Source organism: Symphodus melops (assembly GCF_947650265.1).
Source record: "Symphodus melops genome assembly, chromosome: 1".
Taxonomy (NCBI): Eukaryota; Metazoa; Chordata; class Actinopteri; order Labriformes; family Labridae; genus Symphodus; species Symphodus melops.
Genome location: NC_136691.1, coordinates 24,620,613 through 24,637,090, shown reverse-complemented (window position 1 = coordinate 24,637,090; position 16,478 = coordinate 24,620,613). Strand labels below are relative to the sequence as shown.

General features: G+C 42.8%; 1 protein-coding gene across 5 annotated transcripts in view; it reads right to left on the bottom strand.

Annotated features, from left to right (window-relative positions):
* Positions 1–1,441: 1,441 nt before the first annotated feature.
* Positions 1,442–16,478, bottom strand: part of cnih3 (cornichon family AMPA receptor auxiliary protein 3) — a 78,599-nt gene continuing 63,562 nt past the window's right edge. The window contains exons 5-8 of one of the 5 annotated variants that reach the window (XR_013778782.1): positions 11,836–11,983; positions 11,283–11,338; positions 9,607–9,644; positions 1,442–3,115 (exon numbers count right to left, since the gene is read on the bottom strand). Coding sequence is in view for 4 of the 5 variants with exons in the window: in XM_079339755.1 (XP_079195881.1) it covers positions 3,082–3,115; positions 11,836–11,983 (182 nt within the window). In the remaining variant the exon portion in view is untranslated. The remainder of the gene's footprint in view (positions 3,116–9,606; positions 9,645–11,282; positions 11,339–11,835; positions 11,984–16,478) is intronic. The other 4 variants (XM_079339758.1, XM_079339757.1, XM_079339756.1 and 1 more) reach the window with 4 other exon arrangements.

Below are 16,478 nucleotides of genomic sequence, written 5' to 3'. Positions count from 1 at the left end.
TGTGTGTGAAAGCTCCTTTTCTTAGTGTGTTTTCGATTAAAGATGTGCTTGTCAATCTCGTTTTACATTTTAAACTTGATTGTTTTATGTGCTTGTGTCTTCTGTACAGACTGTACATGGACAAAGGGTCTCCATGCTGGAAATGCTGTCTCATCCTGACATTCAGTCAAGCTAGCGACAGGCTGAGAGCTGGAGCTGAGGCCAGTTTTAAACCTGATGACAAAAAGTTACACCACGCCCACTTTTCAATCAGGTCAGCATCTAACTATGGATAGCATGTGACCCCCCGTACAGTGTGTGCCAGTAATGACAATAACTGAAAACCATTTAGTTTTTTGCACCAGGCTGTAAACACTTTTATTTACGCTATACAAACTGCTCTTTGCCTGTTATGTGTTTTTTGACTTCTCATCCACCCAGACACATTCTTACACCGATCAATCAGTGTGATAAACTCGGGGTTAAAGGGATACTTCACCCATTTACATGAAGCTTTGTATCATTAGAAACATGGTAGTAGTGTTGAATGGTCGTGAGTCCAGCCCTCATTTTGTCCTGAGACAAGAAAAATGTGTTTTTCTTTGCCTGGAAGTTTTCTTCATGTGATGCAAAAAGCGTCATATTGCATACTTCCTTTTCACTTGACCTGATGTCTTCTTGTTGTCTTCTTGTGATGTTTTCTTGTTTTAAAGTAAAACATAAAAACATGCTAAAGGTGTGGATTTTCATATGTACATACAGCTTAACAGGTCAAATATTCTCCTCGTCTTCAACCAGTCTAAATCAGTGTCAGAGCTCCTCTTCAACATGTGTGTGAAGTGTGTTGTTGTAAATCCACTCTGATCCTGTGTTTGATCATGTCTATAAACCCCTCTATTTCAGCCCTGCTCAGAACAGGCTGTTTCTGTGTCTGTAGCTTTAAATATGTAAATGAGCTGTGTCTGACCACGCCCCCTCTCTGGAAGGGCTCGGGTGTACTCGCTGCTTTCTGGCTCCATGTCCTATTGTTTACGGTGAGAAGGCAGACTCAGAGGGCAGAACAAACACCTAGCTGTGGGAGTGTCACCCACCTGGGGGAGGGGCTACTGCCCTTTGTGATGTCATGAAGGGAACATCTCCAAACGGCCTGTTTGAGCACACATTTTCTGAAAAGTGGAGCAGGCAGAAGACGGAGAGGATGGACTTTTCTCATCATTGGGGGGTTTGTAGAGGGACTAAAGACACGTGTTAGAGTTAGAGAAACATGGTGAAGTGTGTTTAATATGAAATCTAAAAAAAAGGTGATATGATCATGGTGCTACATTACGTAAATGATGCATCATTTTCAAACCTAGAATCAAGGAGGATGCTGCAGCAGGAACAAACCATAGAAACAAAAGTGAGTCCTTTATATAAATGTTTTGCAAGAAGTATAAATTCCAAAGATTTGATTTTAAAATATTTTATTTTCATAAACAATATGTTAATTCAACTTGTTTGGTCACATACACAGTAAGGATAGAAAATGCTTGAATAAGAGAAAACAACAATAATTGGGCAGTCCTGTCTGCTCCTTGAGTGGCGACGTAGAAAGTGAGCTCATCGTGTGGAGACGATGGCGTGGACTGAGTGATGGTTAGCAAACTGTGCTACACATGGAAGATCAGAACATCGGCCCTGCACAGGTTTCTATGAGCAACACATCGAACTACTGCAGTCTGACCTCTGACCTGTATGTGGAAGAACATCCCTCTTCCTCTGGGCGTCATGATACGGACAATATTCTCAAACAGTTTGCTTTTTAATATATTACATTTTTCATCTGCTACACTTGCTTTTATTCAAATCAAAGATAAAGACAGATTGTTTGGCGGCACCTTTATCGTCTGATTTTATTCTCATCTTATCGCACGCGTGGTTACAAAATATAATCATGTTCAAGACTAAAAAACATGGAGGCAAGCCATCAGAATCTTACAAATGGACGTATAAGAATCTGAATACTGAAAAGACGACATTTTATAGCATGGTGTGAAGTCGAGCTAAAGAAAAAGTATGACGTTGCCTCCCTGTATTCGAACAGGACTAAAGTTTTCAACATGTTGGAAGACCTTCACCTGTGTGGCTAAACTATCATAAATGATCTCTAATATACATCGCCAAATATTGCAAATATTGTGCAAGATCAGAAAACGCTAATTGTGCAAATAATGTTTGCTCCTCTATGATAAAAGCTCGGACATGTTTCATATTTGAGTTTCCCACACTAGAACGACACTAGGACGACACTAAGGAGGCATTCACTGTATAGAGTACCTTTTGATCACGAATCAATTATATGTGAGTTTTTGTCAAAGAAAACACTGAAACGCACACGAAAGCCTGCAGCTTGGTTTTCCACAGGCTGTGGAGCGTGCGCTCCGTCTGCTGGGAAACATGAGGGTGACGGACCGCTCTGCTGTTTCCCTCAGAGCGCTCACTTGTCTGTACAGTGTGATCCGTCCTTCCTTTTTCGTCCGCCCGCCCGTCCCTCATTTTTGGCCCACCGGGTGACGCTACGGCTGGTGAGGCGTAGAGGAGGAATGACTGAGGGTTGGTGAGCGGTGCTGGTCTGGACGGTGCTTCACCATGCTGTGCCTGAGACAAACTGTGCAAACGCTACTGTGCTCTTCGTCCTCCAAGCTACAGGTGCTAGAACCGTACAGCCGGTACGATGTACCACCTCAGAGGAGGCTGTGAATATGTGTGTGTGTGTGTGTGTGTGTGTGTGTGTGTGTGTGGTACAAACATTGGCCAGGCAGTGATTAACTCAGGTCGCTCTTTGACCAGTCGAACTGTAAACAGGAGTTTAAGTGTTCACTTGTATGTACAGTTGAGCTTTAAATACGTCCAACAGTGTTGAGAGGGAGAAAGCAAAAAGGCAGATTTGACCCCTCCCCCTCCCCCTCCTCCTCCTCCTCTTCAGTGTTTGGCGTCACAGCAAAAAAGAAAAGAACAAGTTTGTATCTCTCTTCTTTCCTTTTCAGCGTGTCTGGGTCAGAGACCACGACGATGGCAGTCTGAATCCTGTGTGTTTATCTGTCTCCACTCTGCTGAGATATATCATTGTTCTGAGGTAACCAAGGAGTAGACCATACTGAAACACAAGAAGAAGAAGAGGAGGAGGAGGAAGAAAGAGGAAGTGAAAAGTGAGACAAACGCTCTGATTGGACAGACAGACAGAAGATCACACAACTGAAATAACATAACTATTGAAATGATCTTAAAGCCAGTTTGAAACTTTTACATTAAACATTTAGACAGTGTGTGTGTGTGTGTGTGCATGTGTATGTGTGTTCACACACTTCATTGATTCATAGTTTGTGTTGCTGCTGTGAGTCTAAATCCTGCCGCGTCAGCAGCTTTGTTTGTGTGCTTGAAAGAAGGAACTCAAAGTGATCGATTTCTTCTCGATGCTGACAGGAAACTTTCCGATGCCTCTTTGAAGCTGGTTTGTCATGATCAGAATGTTTTCAGAGTTTGTGAAAGAAAACATTTGTGTTGCCCCATGGAGACGCTGCCGTGTTGGATCAAACTCCAGGTGATCTGAGAGCAACACTTGTGTGACTGCTAGTTTGTGTTTGAGCTCTTTAAAGTCCATAATAATAATGCATAATGTTTATAATGACTGCTTCAGAATATACTGTATTATATAGGGATTCCTGTTTGCTAAGTTAAAGGAAGAATGTATGAAATGTTACGTACACATACATAAAAACTCCAGTAAAGTGTGTGTGTGAGTCCTGACTGTCTACAGAAGCTGTGTTGTTGTCAGAGCTGTGTTTACATGGCGGCTCCCCTCCACTATAAAAGCTGTTTTAGTCAAGGACTCGAGAAGAAGAAGAACATACTCATCATTTTTCACATCAAATGTAAAAACCCTCCTTCAATCATACATCAGTAGAACCAGTTGATCCCAAACATGGTACAGATTGTCTCTCCTATTTCTTTTACATTTGAAGGTTTTTACCAGAACCTAAAAATGTAAAGACGATCCTGCTCCCTGGCACGTTTCTTTATTTTTCTTTTTTTTAATCGCTATCTATGAAGCTTGCAGAAGAGTTGCCACTGAATGCAAAGAAAAAAGCAAAGCTGATGAGCATCATGTAATGCAATGAGCATGTGCAAAACAAGCAGTAAAGCACACACATCTCTGCAGCGTGGTGGAGGCACGGTGCATGGGAGATTTTCCTTGAGGGGGAAAGAACAAGATTAGTACAGGATTGCATTAGACAACAGCAGCAGCAGCTGATGTCACAGATAGAAGAAGCCGCTCTTGTCTCACTGAGCTGACACTTGACAAGAACAGATCAGCAGCTCGCTGACACTGATGCTGCAGACGTTCATGGAGAAGCCTCTCCGGGCTCCTAACACCTCAGTGCATCTCTGCTGGTGAGAAGACAGCAAGTTCACTTGGTTGACTCATGAATGCCTCGGACAGAAGGGAAATGTGATGCAGAGAGAGAAAGTGTGTGTGTGTGTGTGTGTGTGTGTGTAGGGGGGGGGGGGGGGGGGGCTGCTTCTTCGGCCTCCTCCCTTTGAATCCTGGGCATTATGTTTAGCAGATGAGCGTGCAGCTCTTTAAGATACAACGTCTTCAGCTTAATTAGACTTTAGCTCAACACCATGAACACTAGTATCTGACTCATAAAATAAAAAAGGAATGACAAGTTCAGGAATCAGATCTCGCTTCAACAGAAAAAGCCCTTTTAAAGGTGAAGTAGATGAAAACAAACCCGTTTTTAATTGTTGACTACTCAACGCCATTTTAACACAAAGTGTATGATGACAGAGACGACGTGTTTTATGTTGCCATGGGAACACTGGATGTTACGTCGTTAAGGACGCGTGAGCTGCTATGGGAAGCTGCTGTTTTCTTGCTGTCTCGTCCTCGTACATTAAAGTCGGATACATCAGCTCATCGGTAAACATACTCTCTTCCTCAGGTCGGTTTGGCTCTGTCGTCTCCACTTTGTTTTCATCAAGGATGGGGGGGGGGATCACTTCCATGATTCCCGGCCAGCCTCGATGTCGTTGTTTGTTATTGATCTGATTACGAGCCGCCTGATAGAGTAAACATGAATCTAATTACTTGTTCAATCACGGTCTGGAGGAACAACAAAAGAACTTCTTCTTTTTAAAATCAAGGCGAGGTGTTGTTTGGAATTAGTCCTGCGTTGCATCATCGATCTGTCTGGGTCCGATTAAACATGATGAACAGCGGAGCAGATGAAGGGTGAATGAGTGCATGATGTCTTTACTGGACACCTTATGAGAGCACGGCGTGTCCGTGAGCTGGGCTCCACTTACTGTAGCTCTAATTAGAGAGTAAGAGGTGAGGTTTCCTTCATCTGCTGAAATAAACACAAACTGTACGAGCTCACCGCCCTCTTTGTTGTTTCACAGCGCTAACTACTGGTCTGACCTGGATACTACACTCGCTTTATTTTCTTTGCAGATCCATGTGTAGGCAGAAACAAAATAACTCCCTTTTTACTGAATGTTTCAGAGTGAATGTGGCCTTAGGGTGGTTTGCGACTCAGGCCCAGATCCTCGCACGCTTCACTGCAAAGTCTTGTTCATTTGATCGGGTTAAACACAAGCGTCCCGCTCTCTTTCTGCACTCGGATACTGAGTCCTGTTGTCTCAGGCTTGTTTCATGTGCACTCGAGTACGGTCTGCTGGAGATGTGAACCCAGCCGTGCTCAAACAAGGAAGTGGTCCGCTCTATGACGTCATTCTAAACAGCTTCATAATTGCTCTGCACTGAGCTTTGCTTCCTCTTCTTTCTGCTCAGCGCCGTCTTTTTAACGTCTTCTGAACAGAAAATGATTCCCAGGGAAGTGGGCAGTATTGTGATTTTAAATTGTGAAGGACCAAAACCTGAACGACACATTCAATAAATTGAAATGTGTGTCGCGCAGCAAAAGCTGAACAGAAACTGAACACTCAGATAATTTTGATTAATTTTGGAGAACTCATCAATCTACATGTCATGACTGACCTAGAAAAAAATCCCCACAGCAGCTTCGAACTCGTCACTGCTGTTTGAGTGTAACTTTGTTCTTTTAGCGAGTTTTTACCCAATTAATGCTAATTAGCTCGAGCTGATTCTAATCCTCTGCTGCTGGCTGTGTTTGTTCTTTTAATTAGCCGGTGAGACGGATTAACAGCGTGGACGTCATGAAAGGGTAACTTGAGTTTGTCCGCTTGTTCCCTTATGGTTCAAATGTTGTTTGTTTGAGCTGTTTCCTTCCAACCTACACACACACACACACACACACACACACACACACACACACTTCATTGAACATTGTGATACAGGCGAAAACAATGAATGAACTCCTTTGCTTCTGCTTCAGTGACAGGTGCATTGTGTTTGCAGACCATATATCAGACACAGGAGTCTGTACCAGTGCAAACCCTCCATGTTCACAACACACGTGTTGCTCCTCTTTACAAAGAATCATTCTTCAGTCATACGACCTTCTCCTGCTTGCAAGCACAAGCTCTCCTCGGACTGTAGCGTTCCCTGAGAGGGCAGGTCGGTGGACCAATCAGATCAGACTTGGCACACACAGAGACATTTTTTCTCTTGGTGGGGGATTCTGAGCGTTAGACATACAGGCAGATGAGAGAGCCTGCATGGAGCAGCAGGACATGAAAACAGACTCTTGTTCAAACATTAGCATTTATGAACGTACTTTAGACACATAAAGTATATGAACCCCTAAAAGGGCGGATTATTGGACCTTTAAATGTGATGTATGCAAAGGCTTCTTCAGCGCTCTTGACAGATTGATAGATTATTATGTCATATTTAGGTTAAAGATCTGTGCAGCTCATGAGCGGTGTGGGCCCTCGAGGACAAAGAGTTGCATGGTATCGAATAAAGCAGGAAGAGTAGGATGAGAATGGTTCGACCTGTGAATGTAGAGCAGAAGAGCACGCAGGTAACAGCATGCGACAGCATGCAGGAAGACAGCAGGGGTTCAAAACAAACAACCTCTTCAACCCTGTGACAGGAACATCACTTTGAGGAGGAGAGAAGGAGGAAAGAAAGGTGAGCAGGTCGGAGGGTTGGGGTCAAAGTCCACATTCAGAGGCAGACTTCGTTTGTCAGGCAGGATGTGGTTCTCATCCAGCAGAGAGGAGCCACAGAGCTCAGCAGGGCCCACATGGAGTCAGTATACAAACACACCTACGGGCTTTCTGGGGATGTTTTCTTCATGTTGATATACGTTCACAGAATGTAAGACATCAGTGTTTGATGAAGGGAGAGTGTAGCTCCGCCTCCTGCCTGCACCACAAAGCAGGTTTTGGGTTTGTGAAGTCACTTCAGGGTTAACTCTGGGTTTCCTCAGTACTGTGAAGGTGCTTGGCTTCATACCGGGGTTAGATGGATTATGCTGAACACATAATCCACTCCGGAGCAGGTATTGGTTTAGAGATCCATTTGGAGAAAGAATCACTGACAGACAAATGACAGGTCTTGGTTGAGGAGCTCTGTGAGCTCAGGGGGAGAGAGAGCAACGAGGAAACATGTTCTGCTCACACCAACACTCGGGACCCGGATCTGAACGCAGCACAGCTAAAACAAAGAAGTGGACGGCTCTATGAGGTCATACTAAACCACTCCTGTCGTATACGGGCACGTTTCATCCTCTGAGCTGCACAGTCGATGTGTGATTGAGACACATAACAAAAACATCCACAGTTAGCAGGATGCAAACCAGCTATCTGCATGATGTCACCTGCTGAATCAGACAAATGTACTCAGGTGAGGAACAGTGCTACTAACGTGGACGCATCATTCCTAATGTGAAAAGGCCCTGACAAGTAGTTCACATCTAGCTTCATGTGAGCGCACAGCTCATTCATCAGGGTTATGGAAACCATGGAACCGAAACATACCGCAGGTCTGTTGAACAGGCCTCTGGTCGACCATAGAAGAAATGATAAGGTAAGGATGAGCTCCACAGAGCCACTGTAAAGGGCTTTAAATCACCCTTCACCGCAGCGTGGAGGGCAGAGCTCGTGTTGGGCTGAGGGGGAAAGCTCACTTTTAATTAAAGGCACACACGGGCTTGTGTGTGTGTGTGTGTGTGTGTGTGTGTGTGTGTGTGTGTGTGTGTATGTGTGTGTTTGGGCAAAGTGAGCTTTATCGTGTGTGAAGGATCTTGGGGTCACAGGTGCAGTCGTGTGGAGCCGGAGTGTGTTTGCTTTCAGGAGCGGTGAAAAGAAGGTTCATGGTCACAAAGCAAAGAAACAACAAGAAGCTTCAGGAAGCAGGTCTCAGACCGACTCACCTCCAACTCAACCAGCTCTGCACCGCCACCTCATGGACGTGTTCAGCGTACGAACGCTGCGACATATTTAAAAGACTTGATAGTGTCTGAGTCTTTTAACCATCTCTGCTAGAAATCAACTTAGAGGTGTTGTCGTAATTCATTTTTATTAGTTAAGAAAAAGAAATGTAATTTAGTTCATCCTGCTGTCATAGAGAGTCAAAGATAACATACTTAAGAATAGAAAGTTATAGGTCTGATGTTGGTGTGATTGACACGTAGCCATCGCAGCAAACATCGTCTTATTTATACTGTTGCTAGGTTACGCTACTTCCACTACAGGAGTTACAGTAAGGTCTGTTTTTAAGACCTCTGTATGTTTAATATTGGAAAATGGACTTGGACTCCAAACAACAGCATGAACGAATCCATTGATACACACTCACAGACCGCTGAAGACACACTGGGAAGCATCAAAGCCATGTGGCTGCAGGAGCTGGGGATCAAATCCAGCCTCGTTATTGGGCCATGCTGACGAAGTGTGAGCCAGGACATGGGGACGTCATTATTTGTGTCAAACTGTTTTTATGTTTTCAGTTTAGAGGAGTCTTCAGGGTTTACATTGCTGCTTTACTGAGCCACAGCCGTCCTCATCGTTTCCTCACCGAGAACTCGTCAGTCAAAGTCGAGGACTCACATCCTGGCATTAGCAGCAGCTCCAAAGGCAACGCTAATATCAGAAGTCCCGCCCCTGTGTGATTTTGATTGGTCTGTGTGGGAGAGGTGACACTGAAGAGAGAGCGTCGTTGTTCCAAATATAGAAGAGGTTCTAATTGAGAGCTCTGTGAGCGCAGCCACGAGTAATGGAAAACACTGACATGGGATGGATTTGAAAAGAAAGTGGGGGCGCTTGGATATCATTTGGACTTTGCTATATCAGTATGATGTTTGAGGGGCTGCTGTGGCTCAGTTGGTGGAGTTTTCATCTCTGAACTTGAAGGTAGAGGGTTCGACCCCCAGCCGCTGCAGCAACATGTACCATGTTTACTTGGGCACTAAACCCTGAATTGTTCCGGCTGGTTCATCAGCAGCGTATGCATGTGATTAGTTACTTTTTTAATGGATATTTATAAAACACAACTTTTACAAAAATGCTGACAGATGAAAAGTGTGAGCACCATCCAATTGATGGCCAGGAGACCTAATACACAAGTAAACCACAAGATGGAGGGTTTTTGTAAAGAGAAACTGGTTGAATGAGAAGTGAGCCGACCATCGGCCTGCTTTATAAAAGTAGTACCTTGAAGATGATGATGATGCTGCTGCTGCCGGCGGTCTCTAAAACAGCAGATCAATCCAGCATGAGCCAGAGCGGGACAGGATGGATTGAGATGAAGAAGCAAGATGAGATAAGATCAAGATGAATCTTCACTTTATGACCACAGACATCCAGAGTGTCCCAGTGTGTCCAGGACAGGCTCTCTCTCACACACACACACACACACACACACACACACACTCAAACAATGACACAGCATGAGGCTCACCTCGTCTTACACTGTTCAGCCCCTGATGCATCGATAAACACGTTGAATCACTCTACATTTGTGTAAGTTCTGTCCAAAGTTACTAACAGCACTAGTTACTAATCACACCTGTGAGAGCCTGAGCTCTCATGTCCTGCAGGTTTTTCAGGCCTGTTGCTATGACCCCCCCCCGTATTCTAGCTGCTTTTTGTCAAGTGTTCGAGGTAGACAAACAGATGGACGGATGTGAGCTCAGGGTTGAAATGGAGGAGCTTTAACAGCATGTGCATAAAAAAAGAGCTCTTTTCAATTGTTTGAATTTGCCAGGAGAGAAATGAACTTACAGCCCTTTTAAAACATGTTTTTAAAACTGCTGGACTGAACCACACATGTCTACTTTATTGATCTATACATTAAAGGAAAGTCATGAAACATGTGGAGAGCTGAACAGTTGAGATGATCTTTTAAGCCTTGAAAATGTCCGAGATAAAAGGAAGCAGCACCTCGTGTCCCATGCACAGGCTGATTTGACCGTCAAACATCATCATGTCATCGCATCAAAACACAAGTACTTGTCCCATTGCTCATGATGTTGCTTTTTTACCTGTGTGCTAATGCTGTGGTTAACATATTAACAGAGGACCTACTGCCTAAAAGAGGAACAACCACCTTCAGCATGTGTTAAATGTTCGAACACAGCATTATCACACACATACAAGAACAACTCCATGTTAAAGTTGCAATCCTTTTTTTTTTTTTTTAAATAAAATAAAAGCTGCTTTAAAAAAGCTGAGTCTATGATCCTAACAGGTGCACACATGGCTTCTTGTGTGTATTTTACAGTTTGGCCCTGTGTCTACATAGCGTTTTTTCCTGAGCGCCAGCATCTTTGTTTCATTCTTTTCAATGAGTAGAGCGTGTTTGCAGCAGAAAGCAGCTGTCTGGACATAAAGCACAGCGCTCTTTATTCAGAGCGCTCTGCGCGGTCGCTCCGAGCGCTAGAGTTAAAAATCGTAAAATGCCGCTCTCTGTCATGTCTCGTACCCACATCCTCTCTGCTCCTGATCTGATCAGGAAATAAATCATCTAAAATAAAAAAAACATGCTGTAAAAAGTAACGGAGCAGCGTCAGTCATACTGTGGCGTTGTAAAAAGACTGTTGTCATAGAGACAAGACGGACAAGCAGCACGTTTCAGGCGCCTCATGCAACCACTCCCGAGCGCACAGCCAGCACTTTTCTCGCAGCGAAAAAACTCTAGGTGGACACCGGGCCTTAAATCCACACTGCCAACCAGCCTTAACGGCACGTTATAATAAACGAACAAACAAAATCTGCATCCGCCATATTGAAAAACCATCGGGGTCAAATTGAATCGATCATATTGATAATTATCGTCACAATTCCTTCACATGTAAATCATAACAAGTCAAAGAATATAAGGATTGTACCTTTAAGTGTTCCCATTGATAAGACCTATTAGAGGGATATATCCAGGTTCCAAACACTGCAGCACCCACATGACACATGGAACAGGAATCCAGAGTGATTAATAACAGCATTATAAGACATGGAGAGGAACATTATTATCATGTTGAAGCATCAGTAAGACAGTCAATACTTCAGGTTTAACAGAGGCAAACATCAAACGTTTCATAACAAAGTGTGTGCAGCACACAGTGGTGGTGCTCGTCACAGTGAAGTAAAGAATCAAGTTCTCTTAACATCACATGCATTAGTGCTAATCGTGGACCTACAGGTAAGCTAGCAGATCTACTCTATGTGGACGTGCTTGCATGTGATAGCCAGAGAAATGGTTACTTTATTCAGTGATTTGCACGCACATTACTTCCCCAGATCTGAGGAATCAAACTATGTTGAACATGTGACGGCATTACGGGTGCAATCAGACATGTGATGTGACTAATGGCTGTAACTCCAAAGCTTTTATTTTACTGTGTCTGCTCAGATAGAGTCATGCTGCGAGTGTCACGATGTGCTCACCAGTAGAGATAGTAGAAGAAGGAGAGGACGAAGAAGGACAGCTTGCACCAGGCCTCTTTCAGGCAGAACTTGAGCGTCTCGCCGTTCATCACAGATGCCGGGTCGTAGAGCAGCTCCTTAGTGTCCGTTGGGGAGTGAAAGTACCTACCACAGAGGGCAAAACCACATCGCGGGTAGTTGACCCGTTCCAGACCCGGGGGGGGGGGGGGGGGGGGGGGGGGGGGGGGGAGAAGGGGGGTAGGAATGAGGGCGGGAGGAAGATGGGGGAGATGATGGAAGAATATGGGGAAAGAGGAGGTATGGAAAAAGATGGCATGATGAGTTCGGATGGACGTCATCATGCAACAGTCATGGGTGAAATAATGGTTGAACATGTTTAATGGTCATTGTTGTTTATAACCCCCTCCCTCAAGCTAAGTGAACACACATCCTTCAACAAACACTGGGCTCAGACTCCAGGACTCTGTCAGTGCTTAATGGAGGAGGGCTGTATTATCCTCACGCTCACCTTCATGTTGTCACTGTGCTTGATCTTATTTAACTGACACCACCCTGCTGTATCTCTCAGTCACACCTCCAGCTCTCTGGAAGCCTTGAGGAGGGGCAGAACGCTGCAGGGCTGCCAGGGGAGCGCTGCTCTCCCCTGCTGAGGGAACGAGCCCATGTAAGAGGCTTCAGGCCATCTTGTGAATTGACAGGTTTCAAAGCGTAGCGCCCTCTGCAGACTAATCCTTGAATTACTCCAACATACGTCTTCCTCATGATCTGGTTAAGTTTGAGAATCCATCATTATTACACTATAGAGGATTTTTTAAGCAGCAGATAAACTTTAGAATGATGTTTGTACCTAAGGTATCATTCATCAAACATGGCGTCCTCTGACAGAATAAAGCAACAAGAAGATGTGTCTGTGTCTTACTTGACGAATGTCCTTCATGTATGTGACGTTAGCCAAAGAACCAGCTGGTTTCTGTACCGAGTTAGAAGCTGGTGTAGTGAATGTTGAGCAGTCTGACCCTTGAAAATGTGACAGTGCAGGTCTCTAAATCTTTAAAAAGTAGAGGCTTGGTGTTCAGCAAAACTGTAAAGATCATCTTAAAGGGATCATTATGTCTCTGGGGTTGTATCAGGTACTTGTCGCTCAGCTTGGCCCCTTTAAGAAGTGACCGGCCGGAGCATCCAAACTGAAGTTAGGCTATGTGGTATGCAGACAGAGCTGTTACCTCCATGTCATTACGCCTCAAGAGAAACTAAACAAAAAGGAAAGGTTGGGCTAAATGTACGCTGGAGTGAAAAGACTCTCAGTACCAAACTATCCCTTTAAAGGTTCCCTTTTTGCATCTTCATAATGTCATCAGTAAATTATATTTTACACCTCTCTGTAGAAAGCTAGCCTCACTTTTACAGACACATATATCCATTATGATGGACAACGTCTATCAGTTAGCAGACGGACATAAAGCAGTTTTACAGATGCTGTGATTGCGTCACATTAAACAAAGGGTTCGTTCGCTCAGAGATGTCGACTGTCTTTCTCAAACTTTTAAATGTATGAAGGGGAAATGTTGAATTAAAAGCTTGTATAAGCTCACAAAAGTCTCTTTCAATAAGAGAGAAAAGGCTGATGACGTGTTTCCCCTCAGGTTTGCCTCTGGAGCTCAGTTACTAAATCATGAAGGAGGTTTTATGATGTGAGCTTCAGTGTTTTAGAAAACAATCGACAGGTTACTTCAGTAAGTGAGTGCAACTTCAACAATACAAAAAAAACCTGCCGGTGATGAACAGTGCAGTGGGTTTAGAGGATTCCTGGAGCTGAAACGTCCACATGAGGATTGTTTATGGGCTGTTAGAATTATGAAACAGAAAATAGTCATAGAGAAAAAATTAGTACTCAAGTAAAATCAGGAGAGAATCACATGAGAAAATACGAACAGGGAATTCTAACTGCTTCCTGTTGCTGTAAGAGAGGGCTGTTTATTTGCTTATTCACAAACGCCTCATTAGTCTTTATGAGAGGGAATCTGCTTTAAATGGACCCCAGAGCTGATACCAATGAACAGGATTCAACAATGGAAGACAATTTATCAACCAAACAGACCAGCTGTAACAAGATACTCTCTGCTGGAGACTTTTCCATCCTTAAGACCAGCATGGAGTTTATCCATGGATGTGGTCACATAGGTTCTGCAGGACGGTTTGGGGGATGCAGTCCAACCAGGAAGCTGCCATCATCACGCATGTGGTCTGTTTGGTTGTGAACCAGTCTGAGGGCCCGATCACACTGAGGCCGCTCCATAAACACCTGAGGGAAGAACAGCTGTGTAGTGGAGCTGCATGTGCATACACAAAGTGAATGCTAAAAAGGCCTCGGAGCTAACTTCTCAGTCAGCGCTGTCTGGAACTAGTGAATATAAAAGCCCGCCTCCCACTTGGTTTGATTGGCTGCCTAGGCCAAAAGGGACACTGACTGTACTCTGCGTCTTGGGATCAACAGTTAAAATGTTTGAACTTTTTATGCACACCAGAAAAAGTGGTAGTGAAGCGTGTGTGTGTGATCGGGTCCTAACAGACGGTCATTGATTGGTCCATTGTTTCTTCAGATTAATGATCATTGATGGTTCATGACTTGGAAATGATTTTGTAGTCATGTCTGTATCACAATGTTCATTTCCTAAGCCACATTTCTGTAGGTGGTTAGATGATTCATGCATGTATGAAACCTTGGGTTATCATCTCCATGTAGGGAAAGTGTGACAGGTTTTCAATGAGGTCCTGAAGATATTTCACATGTATTTCTCATACATGCAAAAAAATGACAGAGGAGGTCAACATGTTTATAACACAACAATCCACAGAATATATAACCAATCAATTATCAATATTAATAGAAATCAAACATTATGAAATGACAAGAAGCAAACAGCCATTCAACAAAGTCATTGCTTAATGATAGACATCTTACAGTGTAAAAACCCAAACACAAGCGTTACATCCACACACTCGCCAATGTGTGAGCCTTTATTCTGACAGAACTGTATTATTATAATTATAATTATTATTATTATTATTATTATTGTTATCATTATTATTATTATTATTATTATTGTTATCATTTTATTATTATTATTGTTATCATTATTATTATTGTTATTATTATTGTTTTTATTATTATTGTTGTTATTATTATTATTGTTATCATTATTATTATTGTTATTATTGTTATCATTATTATTATTATTGTTATTATTATTGTTTTTATTATTATTGTTGTTATTATTGTTATTATTATTATTGTTGTTATTATTATTATTGTTATCATTATTATTATTATTATTGTTGTTGTTTTTATTATTATTATTGTTATTATTATTATTGTTATTATTATTATTATTATTATTGTTTTTATTATTATTGTTTTTATTATTATTATTGTTATCATTATTATTATTATTATTATTGTTATTATTGTTATCATTATCATTATTATTATTGTTATTATTGTTATTATTATTATTGTGTTTTATGAACACTGGAATGGATCATTGAGCTAACTCACACTTTGAGACACTTCACACAGACATGTAAATCACTACAACATCTTCCTATACGCCCTTCACGACACATTTCTCCTCCTGTCTCTGGTATTGAAGAGACTTATAAATAGAGTGAATGCAGGCCCAGAGAGCGGACACACGTCAGGCTCCATTTATATTCTCATTTACTGTTTATTGAAATTACAGAGATTCTTATGTTGTTTTGGTTTAATATCCAGGTGTTGTCATAGATCAGGCTCTGACATTATTTGGGACATATTATGAAAAAACAATCCAGTCCTTTGTGGTCTGCCTAAGTGTTCCAACACAGAAAAATGTCTCAACATGTGACATCACAAGTCAACTGCTCCTCAAGATTTGACCAAAACTATCGAGCAGGTCCGCCATTTTTATTCTCAATCAACTCAGTGGCATCAATGAGTCAAATGTTGATGCACAAGCCTCTTCTTGTCTGTTTGGTCCCACAAGTACAACTGGCTGCCGACGTGCCTAAAACTCTAAAAATGCCACCGATCTCAGGGTGTTTCTGCATTCATAGGAAGTATGTTCTAAGCAACTTTGGCAATCAGGCCCTAACAGTTGTCTGGTTCCATAATTGATTACCAAAGATGGGTGGAAAGGTTTGTTTTTAATGAGAAATGCACCTGTTCATCCTCAACAGCTAGCAGCCCCTCGTTCACTGCACACAAACCAACAAGCACTTCTTCGACCTGGTAATGAGGAACAACTGCTCCTTCTATCTACAGGTCATCCAATGCCTGCTGCCCAGAGCGTCACATGTGGAAACACAGGATAGCACAGATGCACATATTAGCCCCACAGCCCTCATCATTCATTAGTGTGTATGTATGAAGGAGTGTTTTAATAGCTCACCACCAGCCCTTCTCTCTCTCTCTCTCTCTCTCTCTCTCTCTCTCTCTCTCTCTCTCTCTCTCTCTCTCTCTCTCTCTCCTCTGAATCACCTTGTCAATATTAGATTTCTCTCCCATCACTCACTTGCTTCTCTCTCGCCTCACAGTCCTGCCTCCTGCTACTTCCTCTTCCCTTCTCCGGCCTCTTCCATCTCTGTCTCCCTCTCTCTCTTCCTTT